The 14,852-nt window shown below is 49.5% G+C and overlaps 4 protein-coding genes across 4 annotated transcripts; 1 reads left to right on the forward strand and 3 right to left on the reverse strand.

Annotated features, from left to right (window-relative positions):
• Positions 1–14: 14 nt before the first annotated feature.
• PV09_08971 (uncharacterized protein) lies at positions 15–7,124 on the reverse strand. Its single transcript, XM_016362955.1, has 2 exons — positions 6,382–7,124; positions 15–6,327 (listed from the first exon to the last, which is right to left on the reverse strand). Exons 1-2 carry the CDS (start codon positions 6,841–6,843, stop codon positions 520–522), a joined length of 6,270 nt encoding a protein of 2,089 aa, XP_016209180.1. The 5' UTR covers positions 6,844–7,124; the 3' UTR covers positions 15–519.
• A 21-nt stretch (positions 7,125–7,145) lies between these two features.
• On the reverse strand, positions 7,146–8,610 carry PV09_08972 (uncharacterized protein). The gene is made up of 3 exons (XM_016362956.1): positions 8,251–8,610; positions 8,067–8,192; positions 7,146–8,013 (listed from the first exon to the last, which is right to left on the reverse strand). The coding sequence occupies exons 1-3, from the start codon at positions 8,477–8,479 to the stop codon at positions 7,550–7,552; spliced, it is 819 nt and encodes a 272-aa protein (XP_016209181.1). The 5' UTR covers positions 8,480–8,610; the 3' UTR covers positions 7,146–7,549.
• A 76-nt stretch (positions 8,611–8,686) lies between these two features.
• On the forward strand, positions 8,687–10,470 carry PV09_08973 (uncharacterized protein). Its single transcript, XM_016362957.1, has 2 exons — positions 8,687–9,929; positions 9,991–10,470. The coding sequence occupies exons 1-2, from the start codon at positions 8,967–8,969 to the stop codon at positions 10,372–10,374; spliced, it is 1,347 nt and encodes a 448-aa protein (XP_016209182.1). The 5' UTR covers positions 8,687–8,966; the 3' UTR covers positions 10,375–10,470.
• Positions 10,335–14,534, reverse strand: PV09_08974 (uncharacterized protein). Its single transcript, XM_016362958.1, has 2 exons — positions 13,513–14,534; positions 10,335–13,462 (listed from the first exon to the last, which is right to left on the reverse strand). Exons 1-2 carry the CDS (start codon positions 14,438–14,440, stop codon positions 10,431–10,433), a joined length of 3,960 nt encoding a protein of 1,319 aa, XP_016209183.1. The 5' UTR covers positions 14,441–14,534; the 3' UTR covers positions 10,335–10,430.
• Positions 14,535–14,852: the final 318 nt, after the last annotated feature.

A 14,852-nucleotide genomic window follows, 5' to 3' on the forward strand; every position in this document is an offset into this window, starting at 1 on the left:
ACAAGCTCAGAAGTGTGAAGGCTTGAAACGATGCCGCTGCTCCTGAATTAAGCGCTCAAAAGATCTGTCTGATAAGTGCCTGAAGCACACACCGGATCAGCGCCATGTTTTCTCGCAGTTCACTCGCCACCCTCTCCAGCCTACACGGTTAGAAAGTTCAAAGCAATAAATGAACATCAATTCAGAAAGAGCATGGACGGCTGAGTGGGGCCAATTTCAAATTTCCCATCTAGTATACGAAACTTGAAACCCTGTTCCAATAGGAGAAAGGCCGCTGAAATGTATTACACGGAACGATGGCCTAACCTGTCCAAAAAGTGCATCATCGATTGAACAATGATGACCTTGGCCTCCTGATCTGAGCAGAGTCTCACGGGTTCGAACGTGTTTGTGGTGAGAGGAGATGCGGACGCAGGACAAGTGAGTATGCCCCCCAGCTCAAGACGAAATCACACCAAAAAAACTCCTCCGGCTTTCTCTCTCTCTCTCTCTCTCTCTCGCGCGCGCGCGTACACTGCTTTAAACTACCAGAACCTCAGGTCGCCCCAAAGCCAACTCCTGCACACAAGCCACAAGCTCACTCAGAATCGCGTCAATAAAAACAGGATCTCGCTCGCTGCCGACGATTCCGACATGAGTCTGTCCACCTTGAACGAATGAGGTGACCTTCATTGGACACGGCGCGTCGCCGTGAGGGTTCAAAATGTCAACTTTGCACGAGCTTCCGGCGAAGGCCATCTCGTCAAAGTCCTCCCAGTCCTGATAGTGCACAACGGAGTCGAAGAATCGCGCGTCCGATGACCAATTGGTACACCTCTTTGCTATTCTTTCGAACCCTAGGAAGTCATACGGCGCCGATTCCGTTGCTTGCCGCTGCACATGCTGCAGAAGATCGAGCGCTGTCCAGTCAGATTGCAAAACGACACGAACGGGGGTAAACTGATAGCATGGTCCTTGAACGTTTTCAAGGAATGTCGAGCCAATATTCCTCCCAGACGTTATGCTACCAAATGTAACATCGCGTTTCTGAAGATGTCGAGCCAGAACCAGTGCCCATGCTGCAGTCAGTAGATTCGCAGCCGTTATCCCGTCAGGGCGAGCGGAAATATCGACAGATACATGTTGAAATACTGCCTTGTCTGTTTCCTGGATTGAGTTTCCTACCAGCATTGACAGCGAAGCACCCTTGAGAAGATCGGTCCAATACCGAACTGCCTTGTCCTCGTTGTTGGATTCAAAAATTCGAGATATGTAGTGCGGGAATGGTTCGAAATCCGTGACCCGGCCACCAGAGTACAAAGTATCAAGGTCGCGCAGTAGCGCAGGAAGGGATATGCCATCGTACTGAGCGTGTGACAGACCAACGACGAGGCAGTGTCTTCCGTCAAGGCCGATAACGTGGAAAAGTCTCAAGAAGGGGGACCCTAAGTCAAATCCGGACTCGGCGTCTTTCTGACACAGCTCCTTCACGAAAGTCTCCATGTCTCTCCCCGACTGCACTTTCTGCATTGGAACAGCCAAGTTCTCCACGATAACCTGTAAGAAGGAGGATTCGTGCTCGATGAAGATGGTCCGCAATATGTCGTGTGTCTTCACGAGGTTCTTACAGGCGCGGATCAACCTTTCTTCATCGATGGACTCATCCATATACAGCATGGTGTACTGTATTGACGTTCTTGGGATATTGATAGTTGCTCGTATGTCCAAAGCTTGTGAATCTGTAATCGGACACAAATCTTGTACCGTCCATTCTTTGTCTGCAAGACGAGGCCGGACAATCTCAGACAACAAAATGCTTTTGTTCCTCTGTGGGATTGTGGAAAATGGTTCGTATGTACCATTGGCACCCTGAACTGCCTGCCTGATTTTCATTGCCTTAGCAGCATCTCGTAGCCGCATGTGTTTGAAGATGTCAGCAACGGTAAGACTGTAGCCCTGCGCTCGAAGACTTGCCGCCAACTTCATCGCGAGCACCGAATCGCCACCAAGGCGGAAAAAGTTGTCATCGCCACCAATTTCATTCTCAGGAATTCTCAGAACCTTTGACCACACGGCTCTGAGTATGTTCTCCGAAGCACTTAAATCCGTTTGAATGGATTTTGACCACGCTTCTCTTAGGCCATTTTGAAGCTGATCGAGAACGTGTAATGGAACCTTTGAGACCAGTTGGGTAAGCATATCATGATCCACCCGACCAAGTTCTGTTGGTATATGGTCAAGTATTAGGTATGCTGATGGAAAAGCAGAGGCAGGTAAAGATTCTTGAATAGATTTGTCCAGTCTCTTCAAAGATATCGCCAAATCGCTCGATATTGTAGCGCAAACCGTCACACTCGTGTTCTTCTCATCGGGCTGTTCCATGCTTATTGAATGTTCCTCTGGTGAAACACGAACATTCCTGCTTTTTGACATAGTTTCTTCAACAACTATGACAAACTTGGACTCATGATTATCCGTGCCATTGACCGATGTTACCGAAACACAAATATCGGATGGCAGCTGTGCGACAGCGTGACGCTCAAGCTCCATTCTTCTGGCCTCGTAGTCATTGACTCGAGATGATTTGTTTTTGCGACCGACAAAGACAATGTCGCCATTAGCCTTCCATTGCACAAGATCGCCTGTAGCCTGTAGCCTGCCTGTTCGACCACGGTGACTGGTGCTTCCGGCCGCCAGCCACGGAAAGGTCGCGACGACGTCTCCAGCAAGGCAATTTCCTTCTAACCAGAGCTCACCAGTAACTCCAATTGGCGCCAGCAGACTTGGATTTTGCACGTTACATACCCAAGGTACAGCGGCCGGTGGATATGTCGAGCCTGGTTGGATCCCAGCATCGGCACAGAAGGTGTTGGACGAGCCGTCAAAAGATAGCGGTGGGATTCGATTCCACTGCCATATCTGGTCCAACTCGGCTTTGGATATGCACGGCACGTCCTTGATCTTCCGTGACAAGTCTTCCATCATCTGCGTACCGGTTTCTTCCAACTGAGCAAGCATGCGCTCCATCTGGGATGCCTCGATCACGCTACCATCGAAGCTGGCACAAGCTCTTAGACCATACTCCGTGATCCCAAAGGCAACCATAAGTGGGTAAGGGTTGAAATGTAAAGCCTCGCGAACAACATCAACCCGTTCGAAGCCAAGCTCGCTTCCGACATGCTCTGGGTCCGGCTGTACGACCAGACCTGTCCCAGTCTCACTTGCGCGCTGCGCATCGGCGCTGACTTTACGGATGTTCTGCCAGCCCATGTGCTGATATGGCGTTCGCGAAACCATGCCCTGTTGTATCGCCTGTAGGTACGATTTTACGGTTAAATTTCTGTCGATCTTTATACGCACAGGTACTGTTGACAGGAGCGGGCCCACGATGCTCTCAACGCCTGAAAGTGAAATATCACGACCAGTCAGCGTTTCGCCGAAGACAATGTCATCGCTCTGCGTGAATTGTGAGGCAACAAGAGCCCAAGCACCACGGATCAAAGTGGCGAGCGTGATTTCGTATCCCGCTAGTCGAGGTACTTCGACCTTTCTTTCGACAATTGTGTCTGGGTTGGGCAGGAAATCTCTTGAGGGCGTTCTTGGGAATTGGGGCCCCACAGCTCCGTCCAGCTCTTTTCTCCAGTACTCTGCAATCTCAGTAGCATCAATAGTAAGCATATGCTTTATATAATCTTTCATTTGAGCTTGGAATGAAACATCTCGCCCCTGTAAGGCATCCTTGACAGCCTGGAGGACCAGAGGCTCCGACCAGCCATCGTATAGTACGTGATGAATGGTCCACACCATATAGCGCTTACCGTCGCTAGCGTTGTCGACGATAGCGTAGCGTGCCAGTTCTTTTCCAAGCTCAACTTTTTCTTCACGGTCGGCCTCTAGGTATCTTGTAAGATCGGTCTCATATCTCCAGTTTATCGTTTCCTTGAGAATGACTTGTTGTAACTGCGTCTCCTGTAGTTGAGCCACACGTGTCCGTAGAATTGGCAAAGTCGACACAACTTTCTCCCATGCAGATTTCCATGCATCAAGAGAAATTTCAGACGGAATACATGAGATTCTTTGGGCGATGTATGCTTCTGATGATCTCAGGGATAAGGTAAACAGCGACTCCTGCTCCGGATTGCATGGGTATACATCTTCCACGTATTCCGCGCTTGTTTGACACACATTGGCTGCTTCAATGCGCACATCTTCAACAGCCTGAGATATCAATGAGAATGGTGGCACTTCTTCTTGGACCTGGTCGTGAGCAACATGTAGGGAATTTGCCATGGCTGACAACGTTGGATTATTGAACATTATTGAAACGGACAACTCAAGATCATAAGACCTGCAGGCTGTGACCAGTTTCATTGCGGCCAAAGAGTCGCCGCCGAGAGCGAAAAAATTGTCCTCCGGGCCTATCACGCTCGCATCGAGCTTCAAGATCTGGCTCCAAGCTTGACTAAGCTTTTTTTCGCGTTCAGTTAGAATTCGACTTTCAGCTTTCCTTGCTCCAGTGTCCAAGTCCCGCAGATCAACAGAAGTACCATAAGCCTTCAGCCGCTTACGGTCTACTTTTCCAGATATCAACAGTGGGATGTGATTTACGGGAATATACGCAGAAGGTACCATATATCGCGGTAAAACCTTACCAAGCTCCGTATTCATAGAAGCAAGAACAGTTTGTAGATCTTCCGGGAGCTCAGAAGGTACTAGTTCAATCGTGACATGGTTTCGTGTCATCTTCGCCGCAACAAAAGCGACAAGTGATGGCTGTGTCCTAAGACCTCGAGGAACAATCACTTCAGCAACCACATGTGTTTCCGGGGGTAATCGTTCCTTAAGCTGGCTTTCAATTTCTCCAAGCTCAACTCGCTGTCCTCGAAGCTTGACTTGAGTGTCCTTTCTGCCTACAAAGACGATGCCTCCCGAGCCGTCTGGATCATATTTGCCTAGGTCGCCAGATTTGTACAAGCGACCCTGTCGGCCCTTGTAGCTACCATAACCTGATAAAAGCCAGGAAGGGTCGTTGATGAAGGCAGCGGCTGTCTTTTCGGGGTCGTTCAGATATCCTTGGCCCACAATTGGCCCTTCAATGAGCAACTCTCCCACGGCACCTACAGGCACGAGCTTTTCGTGGTCATTCGGATCGACAATCCAGATGTTGGCCCCGTTTCCATGTCCAATTGAGATGTAGTCCCTTCCTGTGGCAGTGTCGCTGTTGATAGTGCATCCAATCGTACATTCACATGGCCCATAACCGATAACGATCCTGGTATCTTTGCCCCAGTGGTTGACGTCTCTGGCCGATGCGGCCTCACCACCAAGTCCAAGAATCTCCAGTGAGGAGATCACATCCGGGTCTAAGATGCGAGCCACCGAAGGAGTGATACCTGCGTAATTGATGCGCATTCGTCGAATAACGGAATTAATATCGTTCATCCGATCCTCGTCAGACGGGATGCACAGACAACCACCGTTTCCTAGTGTGAGCAACATGCTATCGATGCTTACGTCAAAGGCGTAAGATGCAAAGTCCAGCACTCTGGAGTTTGCATTGTACCCCACAGCACGTGCTCGTGGAATCGCACTGCTTGTGTACGTTCGGTGCGAAATTTGGACACCTTTTGGTACTCCTGTGCTTCCAGACGTGAAAATCAGGTACATGAGTGCCGTTGCCGGAACAGTTGGCAGGTTAGGTTGAATTGGTTTATTTGCGAGGTCCTTGAAAGTTTCTGGTTCGACAGTGACGATGTTCCCATCTCTTATGATAGTCGCCGATAGTTCTCGCTGGCGCCGAGACGTGATGATTGTTTTTGCATGGACCTGTGTCGCAATGTTTTGCAGTCGAGCAACAGGTAACGAAGGGTCCATAAGCACGAAAGTCGCACCGGCTTTCATTGCGGCAAGCACTGCGACTATGGTCCACCTCGATTTCTCGAAGCAGATGGGCACAAATTCGTGGAGCTTAACACCGACATTTTGAAGTGAACCTGCGACAAAAGATGAGAAGTGGTCAATTTGTGCGTATGTCAGATCACCATCCCACGAGGAAACGCCAATCTTGTCTGGATGTTCCCGAGCTCTATCCGCCACCATTTCGTGCATACAAAAGTCATATGTGGGGGGAATCTCATGATTCCAATGCCATATGTCACTTAGGTCACATTCTGTAGGACCCAGACAGTCTTGAATTGCAAGATCCTGATTTTTGAGACAGAACGTTACCGTCTCAGCAAGTGACTGAACATAGTGCCTGATAGTGTATGGTAGCATGTTTTTAGTAAACCATACAGGATGAATTCCCAATTTGCCATCCTCAAGGGAAGCTTGGACGTGGAGAGTAGGCTATACAGGGTTACATCAGCTACAGGCTCTGTAGAATCTGTGAAGAAAACAAACCTCATCTTGGACTTCAATGCACCGTTGCTCTAAATAACTGGTACTCAGGACCAGTTTTGAAGGCTGCTCACGCAATCTATCACGGCTCGTTCGAAGCGTGGAAAGATGCCGACTTATTGCGTCTGCAGACTGTCGCACCGTCTGCTGTAAACTCGGAACTACTTCATCCACAACCAGGCGTCTTTGATCCGGTTCATGCACGAAATCATTAGATTGTTGATGGTATGCCCAATCAAAATCTGCTGAACCGCCGTCTTGCCTACGCAGCAGGACTATGAGCCAGGATAGGAGGATAATATCATCCCGGAGGCCGGTATCTGAACTGCCTTGGTCTGATGCGAGGCCATCGATCTGAAAGGGCTCGAAGCCATTGACTTCTGCATGGTTACTGGAGAGACCCCTGATGGCGCCGTAGCTGCTGGATTCTGGATCGACGAGTTCTGGGGTAGCTATGCAATCCATCTCAGACGCTTCAATTCAATGGTACATCAAGGGGATGAGCGATTTCAGATAAAGAGCAGAAAGCTCGACTGCAGTCGTGCGAACAGAATCCGATGACCAAGAGTCCAAGGTACTGCTTATTCTCCGTGCGTCTTGAGTGTTTAGGTGGTCCATTATGACCAGCGGCATTAAGCGAGAGAGCCGGAGAGCAACCAGGTAGTGTCTTGCAAGCAAGTTTTGCCATTCTTCAGACAAGGATCAGCGCTGGTGGCTGCAGTAGCTCCGATTCTGCTACGATGAGGCCATCTCATGGTGCAACACGGAGAATAGCAGGAAGGTCAAAGAGCAAGTCAAACCACCTTCGTATATTACCGTAATATAACACAGGCGTGGGCAACCCTTGGAGCTACATAGCGTTAAACCTCCCTAGTGCTCATGCCCGATAGCCAGGATCCATGACATCAACCCCATGGCGACAAGGGTGAAGCCGATGTCATCTGATAAGATGAAAACTTTTTCCTCGAAGATCCTGCAGCGACCGCTGTGCTTGTGCTGTTTTGTAGCTTGGCTGCAGAAAGAACATTACAAAAAAAGGCAGGGAGCTTGTGGAGCGTGTCGTGCGAAATCCTTGTCTCTTTTTTTTGGCGCTTGGCCGACGGGACCACTTTTCACATCTAATCTTGTCTAATCAGATGGCTGGCCATGCCATCTCTTCCCACGCCGAGTCTCAAAGCTTCGAGTTTACCCACTGTGGCGGCCGTTTCTCGACGAATGCTTTGATGCCCTCACGAAAATTTGGCCCGCTCATCAGCTTGGGATACTCCGTGTCGGCCAAGCTGGTCGCCGCGTCTTCCACGCTGCCCATCTCCCAGCTCATTCGGATCCCAAGACGGCCCACTATCAGCGCATCTGGGCTGTTTTTGCACATTTCTTGGGCCAGTCGAAGCGCTGCTTGCGCCGTCTCTTCGGCACTCTCTACCAACTCGTTCACCAGGCCCCACTCGTACAATGTCTTTGCATTTACGGTCCTGCCAGTGAGTGCGAGGTAGGCCGTGCGCTGAAGGCCCAGCACTCGGTTCAAGCGAGGCAAGCATCCTGCTACCGCGACAATTCCGCGCTTGACTTCCGGTAGCGAGAAGACCGCTGTGGAAGCAGCAACGACCATATCGCAATTCGCGACCATTTCGAAGCCTGCATTCTGGTTAGTCCGCGTTAAACGACTCTATAGCAATCGGGACCAATACCTCCGCCCATGCATATGCCGTTGACCGCTGCAATGATTGGTTTTTTGCCACCTCGGCGCGGTAGGCCGGCAAGACCCGGGGCTGTCATGTCGTTGACTATACCGGCCTCGTTCATCTTATTCCACTCTGTCAAAGCAGCATCAGCTATATCCCCTCTGGGTGAGCCGGGTGAGAGCATCATTACCCTCTAGATCAGCTCCTGTACAGAAAGCTCTGCCATTGCCCGTAATAATTCCGACCCAAAGACTTTCATCTTGGTCGAAGCTTTCCCAAATCTTTTGAATCTCTCGACTTGTCGCTTTGTTGATACAATTGAGCTTCTCCGGCCTGTTCAACGTGACTTGAATTATTCGCTCGTCTGGAAAGGAGACATTGAAATGTTCGAATTCTCTTCGGCCTGACCGTAAAGACATAGTAAAGACGTCCTAAGAAAACTTCAGATGTTCGGTAAAAACTTGAGTTCATAGAACACCTCAAATATGCTTCGTTTCACATTACTTAAAGTTTTACGTGATAAATTGGACCAAAATCTTGCACATTTCACCATGCCTAGTGAGTTTCTTCGCGGATATTTAGTTTCCCACTATATGGCTCTTTGACCTTCGTTTAAGTTGCATTAGCCTACAAGAATGACATATGTTGGCCAGGGCTGTTTCTTCAAGCCCAGCGATATCGCAATGTCGTTCCACGAATTCTAGGGACGGTCGAAGTCGTTTAGGTCGTCAATAGAGCAGGACTTCTTAGCACTAGCTTGGCATTTCATGCACCCTAGCAATTCGTATTTCCATTTCTAGCATCAGATTTGCTCTTAGAAGTTGCTTGAAGAACAGGACGGCGTCCACATTTAGGTGCATATTACATGAACATCGAGCACGTCGCACAAGAACCATCGATATCAAAATGGTGTCCCACCCTGCTCAACATCATTATCCATTGGTCAAATTACCGCACCCATTTTTGACCTCATATCGAGTCTGCGCTATCGAGGGGAGCCATCCAACCAAGCTTACCTTGACACTTCAAGACCAGCCAACTAATGGCCGGTCGCCTCCAGAATTGTTGCATTCCAGCTCGCTGACATGGCTTGAACTGAAATCGCGGCGCGCCTCTGAGCTTCCTCCGCTCTCCGACAACAGCGCGTGGGCCAGAGCATATAGAAGCCCAGGAACAGTTTTTGAATGGACGGAGGAAGAGCCAGCATCGCTTGCTCAGATATGGAACGTGGTTCACGCTATCTATCTGGCCCACCCTTTGCACGAGTATTTCCGGTTGACACTGAGCGGGAATGGCAAGGAGATTATCAGAAAAGAGTTGCTCGCGACAGGCCTTGCCATTGAGCATCCTAGGCCATGGTATCCCAATGAAAAGACTCCTGTCAACGAAGATGAGCTTCTCGTCCTCCGGAGCTCGTTCTGGCAAGGAGCAGCATCCCCATTTGGTCCACGTCCTATCTGGGTCATCGGCGAGGGCACCGATGGCGAGTTAAGGAAGCCGCTGTCTCAATATCCTATCATGCCCGAGAACCACTGCCTGACCATGAAGTTTCCCAAGGAAGCCGTGTACACTAGGCACCCTGTTCGCCGGCCGAAGCCGTCTCCTGGTTCGATCTGCTACAGTCGCTACATCCCGGAGCTGGACGAGCATTTCTCTCTTGAGGTTGTCGATTGGCAGAACCTGGATCACCTGAAGCTCTTCAACAAATGGCAGAATGACCCTCGCGTTGCCGCAGGTTGGAATGAGAGGGGAACGTTGGAGGAGCATCGAAAGTATCTTCACAAGCTTCATTGCGACCCGCACGTGTTGTGCTTGTTTGGCCGCTTCAATGATTCGCGCTTTGCCTATTTTGAATTATACTGGGCAAAGGTATCCATGAATTGACTTCTTAAGAGAAAAAAGAAAAGAGGCTAATGTAGAACCGGAGCAGGAAGATCATTACGGCGCACATTATAACGCTGGCGATTACGATCGTGGACGTCACTCGCTTGTCGGTGACGAGGCTTTCAGAGGAGCAAAGAGAGTCAACGCGTGGTACTCCAGCTGCATTCATTATGTTTTCTTGGACGATCCGCGAACGGCAAATGCGGTAGGCGAGCCGAAAGCAACTGGAGGAACGATTTTGTCATACGAGAATTCACAGGGTCTGACGATCGGCAGCTACGTCGACTTGGGACACAAACGGTCTGTGCATTCTATCTGTAGTCGAGAGAAGTGGTTTCAGCTTTGTCCGTTGTTTTGGGATGGACGAGAACGACCGTTGGAGTCTGCAGATCGAGCGGCTTGGAATGCGGCCCAGGTCGCAAAGCTTTGATTATTTTTTTACTTGCTGAATTGTACGATAATATCTATAGAACGCCTATTTTTGCATTATTCAGCTACCGTTTGATGCATGACATTTATTCTGTAGCTGTCCGACCTCTCCATCAACTCCTCATGTGTCCCACAATCAACGCAGTGACCCCCCTCAATCAGGAAAATTGCCTGGGCTTTGCGGATCGTGTGCAATCTATGAGCAATGGCAATGACAGTAATACCACTAGAAGCTTTGTCTAGACCGTCTTGCAAGAGCTTCTCTGATTCGGCGTCCAAGGCACTGGTCGATTCATCTAGAATCAAGAGCTTAGGTTTTCGAACAAGTGCTCTGGCAATGGAAAGTCTCTGCTTTTGACCGCCAGAAAATTGGCTGCCATTTGGACCGCACATAGTTTGGTAACCATGAGGGAGGCCAACTATCGTGTCATGAATATTGGCAAGCTTGCAAGCATTGATAATGTCGTCCATGCTGACTACTTGTCCGGGACGAGCACCGAGGCTGATGTTGAATTCGATTGTCCCCTCGAACAGAACGCTTTCTTGTGGAACAAGGGCGATGGAATCTCTGAATGACACATCTCGGCCTTTTGTCACATCCACGCCATCGATGATAATTGCTCCGGACTGGGGGGTGTATAAACGCTCGACCAAAGAAATGACTGTGGATTTTCCTGCTCCACTGGGCCCAACCAGTGCACAAAACATGCCAGGCTTGATGTCAATATTCAAGCCTTTGAGAACTTGGACGTTTGGCCGTGCAGGATAGCTAAAGTGTACGTCACAAAGCTGTACACTCGAAGCTTGAATATCCGAACAACTTGATTTAGACTCTGCCTTCGCCTCAACATCACAAGATCTCGATTCTTCGCTGTTATCCGCATTTTGCAAATATCCCTGCATTTTTGCAGACCCGATTTCGATCAAACCCAAAATACGTGCCATAGCTGCTCGGGCACTGGAAAGCTCAGGTGCTAGTGCAAACATCTGGCTCCATAGCAGTGCACTGACTAGCAGCGAGAAAACCACAATCAAGAATTGGGTTTGCGTGTAATTTCCTGCGATTATCTGTTTCGAGCCCCACCAGTATGCCAATGCGTTGACTAAGTTGCCGAAGAAGTAAGTGAGTGCTTGGAAAAAGCTCGCCTGTAACGTAACGTTTAAGGTATCCTTGCGTGGGCCTTTCAACGACCTTCGATACGTATTCAAAGTTTCCTTTTCCAGGGAAAGTGAAGCTATCGTTTTGATAGAAGTGATTGCTTCCACGCCCAAATCAACCGATCTTGTGAAGGCATTTTCGTGTTTTTCCTCGAATTTGCCCAGCACTCGAAGTTCCAGTAAACCGGCTCCTAAGAGCAGAGGGACAAGAGCAAGACAAACCAATGCGATTCTCCACGCGATGATGTGGGTCAGAATGATGGCAGCGATCAGATTCACCGTTATAGAAAACAGCGTTCCGATGACCGATCCGCTAAGACCTGCTAGTGCATTTCCGTCCCGAGTTATGTATGATAGAAGTAGGGCAGGAGTGCGGCCATTTGATTGGTGCCAGTGAAGATCTTGCTCGAACAAAGAACGAAAAGAAAGCACCCTAAGGGTGTACACAACCTTCTCTGCTACCCAGCCGAAACCAGACCAGCTCACCACGTTTGCGAAGAACTCGATGATTGCGAGGATGAAGAACATTAGCCCAAAGAAATTCCCTCGTGAGCGAATGTAGCTTGGGCTGTTGCAGAGGTTGAGGCTACCAACTGTATTGCCAAATATGACTGCTTCACCGGAAAAGGCCCCGCCAACGATACTCGAACCCAGAAGTGCAGCGATTGCAACAAGGAGGTGAGGGCGCAAGGCTGGAGCGTAGCTACGAATTAGAGCCCAAACAGATTTTTTCGGCGTTTCTGGTTCGTTTTTCGCATTCGTGGACGTTGGATCCGAAGGCTCGAAGCTATCTACTTCCTTGCCTTCGTCGCTCTGGAGGGCCTCATCCACGATTTGTTTCTTTTCCATCTCTATTTCTGCATTTGAAGATTGGTCTGATTTGCTGCTAGCGTCCGAAACGATCCCTTTCGTCTCTTCGTGCCGAGTTTTCAAAGTTTGCAGATGTACAAGATCGGCATACGCACCGTTCGTAGCCATAAGATCAGCATGAGTGCCAACTTCAACGATGTGGCCCTTGTGCATGACAACGATCTGATCAGCGCTAGTGATAGTAGAGAGTCGATGAGCGATTGTAACAACAGTTCTACCCGCGGATATGCTCGATACAGCTTGCTGGATACGGTGTTCACTTCTGGAATCTAAAGACGCTGTCGCCTCGTCAAGTATAAGTACCGCGGGATCTTTTACAAGTGCTCGAGCCAGGGAAATTCTTTGACGCTGACCTCCGCTGATAAGTCTGCCAGCAGAACCCACAACCGTGCCATAGCCATGCTGCAATGACTGGATAAATCCATGGGCATCGGCTAATTTCGCTGCCTTTTCGACGAGCTCCACGATTGAAAAAATGGCAGGACCATGGTTTTGCGCAGACTCCAAAAGTCCTTTGCCTGCTCTGACTTCGTCGGCCACGTTTGACAAGTCGCTACTCAGCAGAGCTGGTCTTAGATGTTCATGTTCTGGCCTATTCGAATTCACGAGGCCGTAGGCAACATTCTCAAGAATCGACCTGTCCAGAAGAGATGGCTCCTGCTGCACCAGACTGATGTAGCCCCTGAGATTTTGTACGTTCAGTTCGCGAATGTCGTGGTCATCAAATGTCACTTGACCATCAGTAGGATCGTACAGTCGCGTGAGCAACCCGGCTATGGTCGATTTTCCGCTGCCGGACAACCCAACTATGGCAGTATGTTTCTTGGCAGGAATGAGCAGTGACACTTGATCAAGCACAGGAACCTCAGGTCTCGATGGATATCTGAATGACACATCCTTAAGCTCGAAAGCTCCTTTGGGCTGAGAAAGCCGCAAGCCAGTATTGGATGTGCCATCGATCAGGGATTTACGATGCATATCATCACAAAGCTTGTGATAGGATGCCACAGCCCCTCCAAAAAGGTGAATGAAAGGAGCAACCTGGCTCAGCAACAATGTAGCTGCAACGTTGTGAGCACCGTCTCCAGCTTTGCGGAATGGAGAAACAAACCTTCAATCAAGATGAAAATAACAGTAAACGTGGCACCCACAGTAGCGCCACCAGCTGCGCCGCCAACTTTATCCGCCACTTGTTTACTACCCTGCCAGAACGCAAGACCGTTCGCTGCATAAGCAATGAAGTACAGCACGCCGGACTGCACACCAACTGCGACTGCCTTCTTGAGCCCTTCAGCCTCAGACGCTTTGAGAGCCTTTGAAAACTTCTCCTCGAGTCGGGCATTAGCACGGAACGCCTGCACGACGACCACATTTGATAAAGACTCTGAGGCAATTGTTGCAGCGGTAGCAGCATAGTCAGACATGAGCCCAGAGTACTTTTCAATGTAATGGCTTCCAACGAGAGACATCAAGAAATAAGCAGGAACCAGGGAGACTAGCATCCCTGCCAACCGTGAATCCTTGATGAAGGCAACGATATAGGCCGTAACAAAAAATGAGAAGCTTGCGAGACATATGCCAACCTTTTCGCTTGTGCCAGAGCGTATCGCTTGGATATCTCCATTCAGTCGAGACGCTACTTCTCCGGGGGGCAGTTTGTCAAAGTACGACGGTTCTTGTCGCAACAAACTTTCTAGATACGACTCTCGCAGTCGTTGTGCAAGACGAGTGCCATTCAAGCTCCAGCACATCAGATGTGCGTAGATCAGAACGAATTGGGCAATAGCCAGGTAGACAATGAGAAGGATCTTGTCGTTGATGCTGCCTTGAGTTCCATCTTGAGCGGCTTTGGTCGAGTCGCAAGTGGCAGCATTGAAGTCGTCCAATAGTTGGCCAAAGATGATTCCAATGAGCGGAAATGGCACGCCAGAGGCAATTGCACTCAGTGTACCAGCGACGAGTGTGGTGATGTCAAGCTTCGAAGGGTTGCCTGCGAAAAGAAGCCGAGGATAACCAGCGAGTTTGCGCACCGCTATCATTGTATGCAGACGACGTGTTGATCTTTACTGAGCAAAGAGAGTATATACATATTCAGAAACAATGCAAGGACGTGCAGGGAACATATGGCCCCCAGGCTGGTGAAGCAGAATGGTTCCACAGACTTTGTCGAGTAGCAAAGCCATCCCTCTCCACGCCGACGTCGCGCGGATTCATTTCGACCGCTGCGGCCTAAGCTCAATGCAAGTCCGGACAATAACTCTGACTCTCAACGCGGGTTTGAAGTCCATTGTCGTCGGGTCATGAATACAAAACGGTATTGATACGCGTTATTTTCGGTACCCAGCGTGCAAGGATTGGGCATGTGGGTCTCGCTACCATTAGGTAATTATCTAATCAATCTCATCAAGATCACAAGCCCGGCATCGGCTAACTAGAGCAGACTGCAAGGGT

This window comes from Verruconis gallopava (assembly GCF_000836295.1).
Source record: "Verruconis gallopava strain CBS 43764 unplaced genomic scaffold supercont1.51, whole genome shotgun sequence".
Classification (NCBI taxonomy): domain Eukaryota; kingdom Fungi; phylum Ascomycota; class Dothideomycetes; order Venturiales; family Sympoventuriaceae; genus Verruconis; species Verruconis gallopava.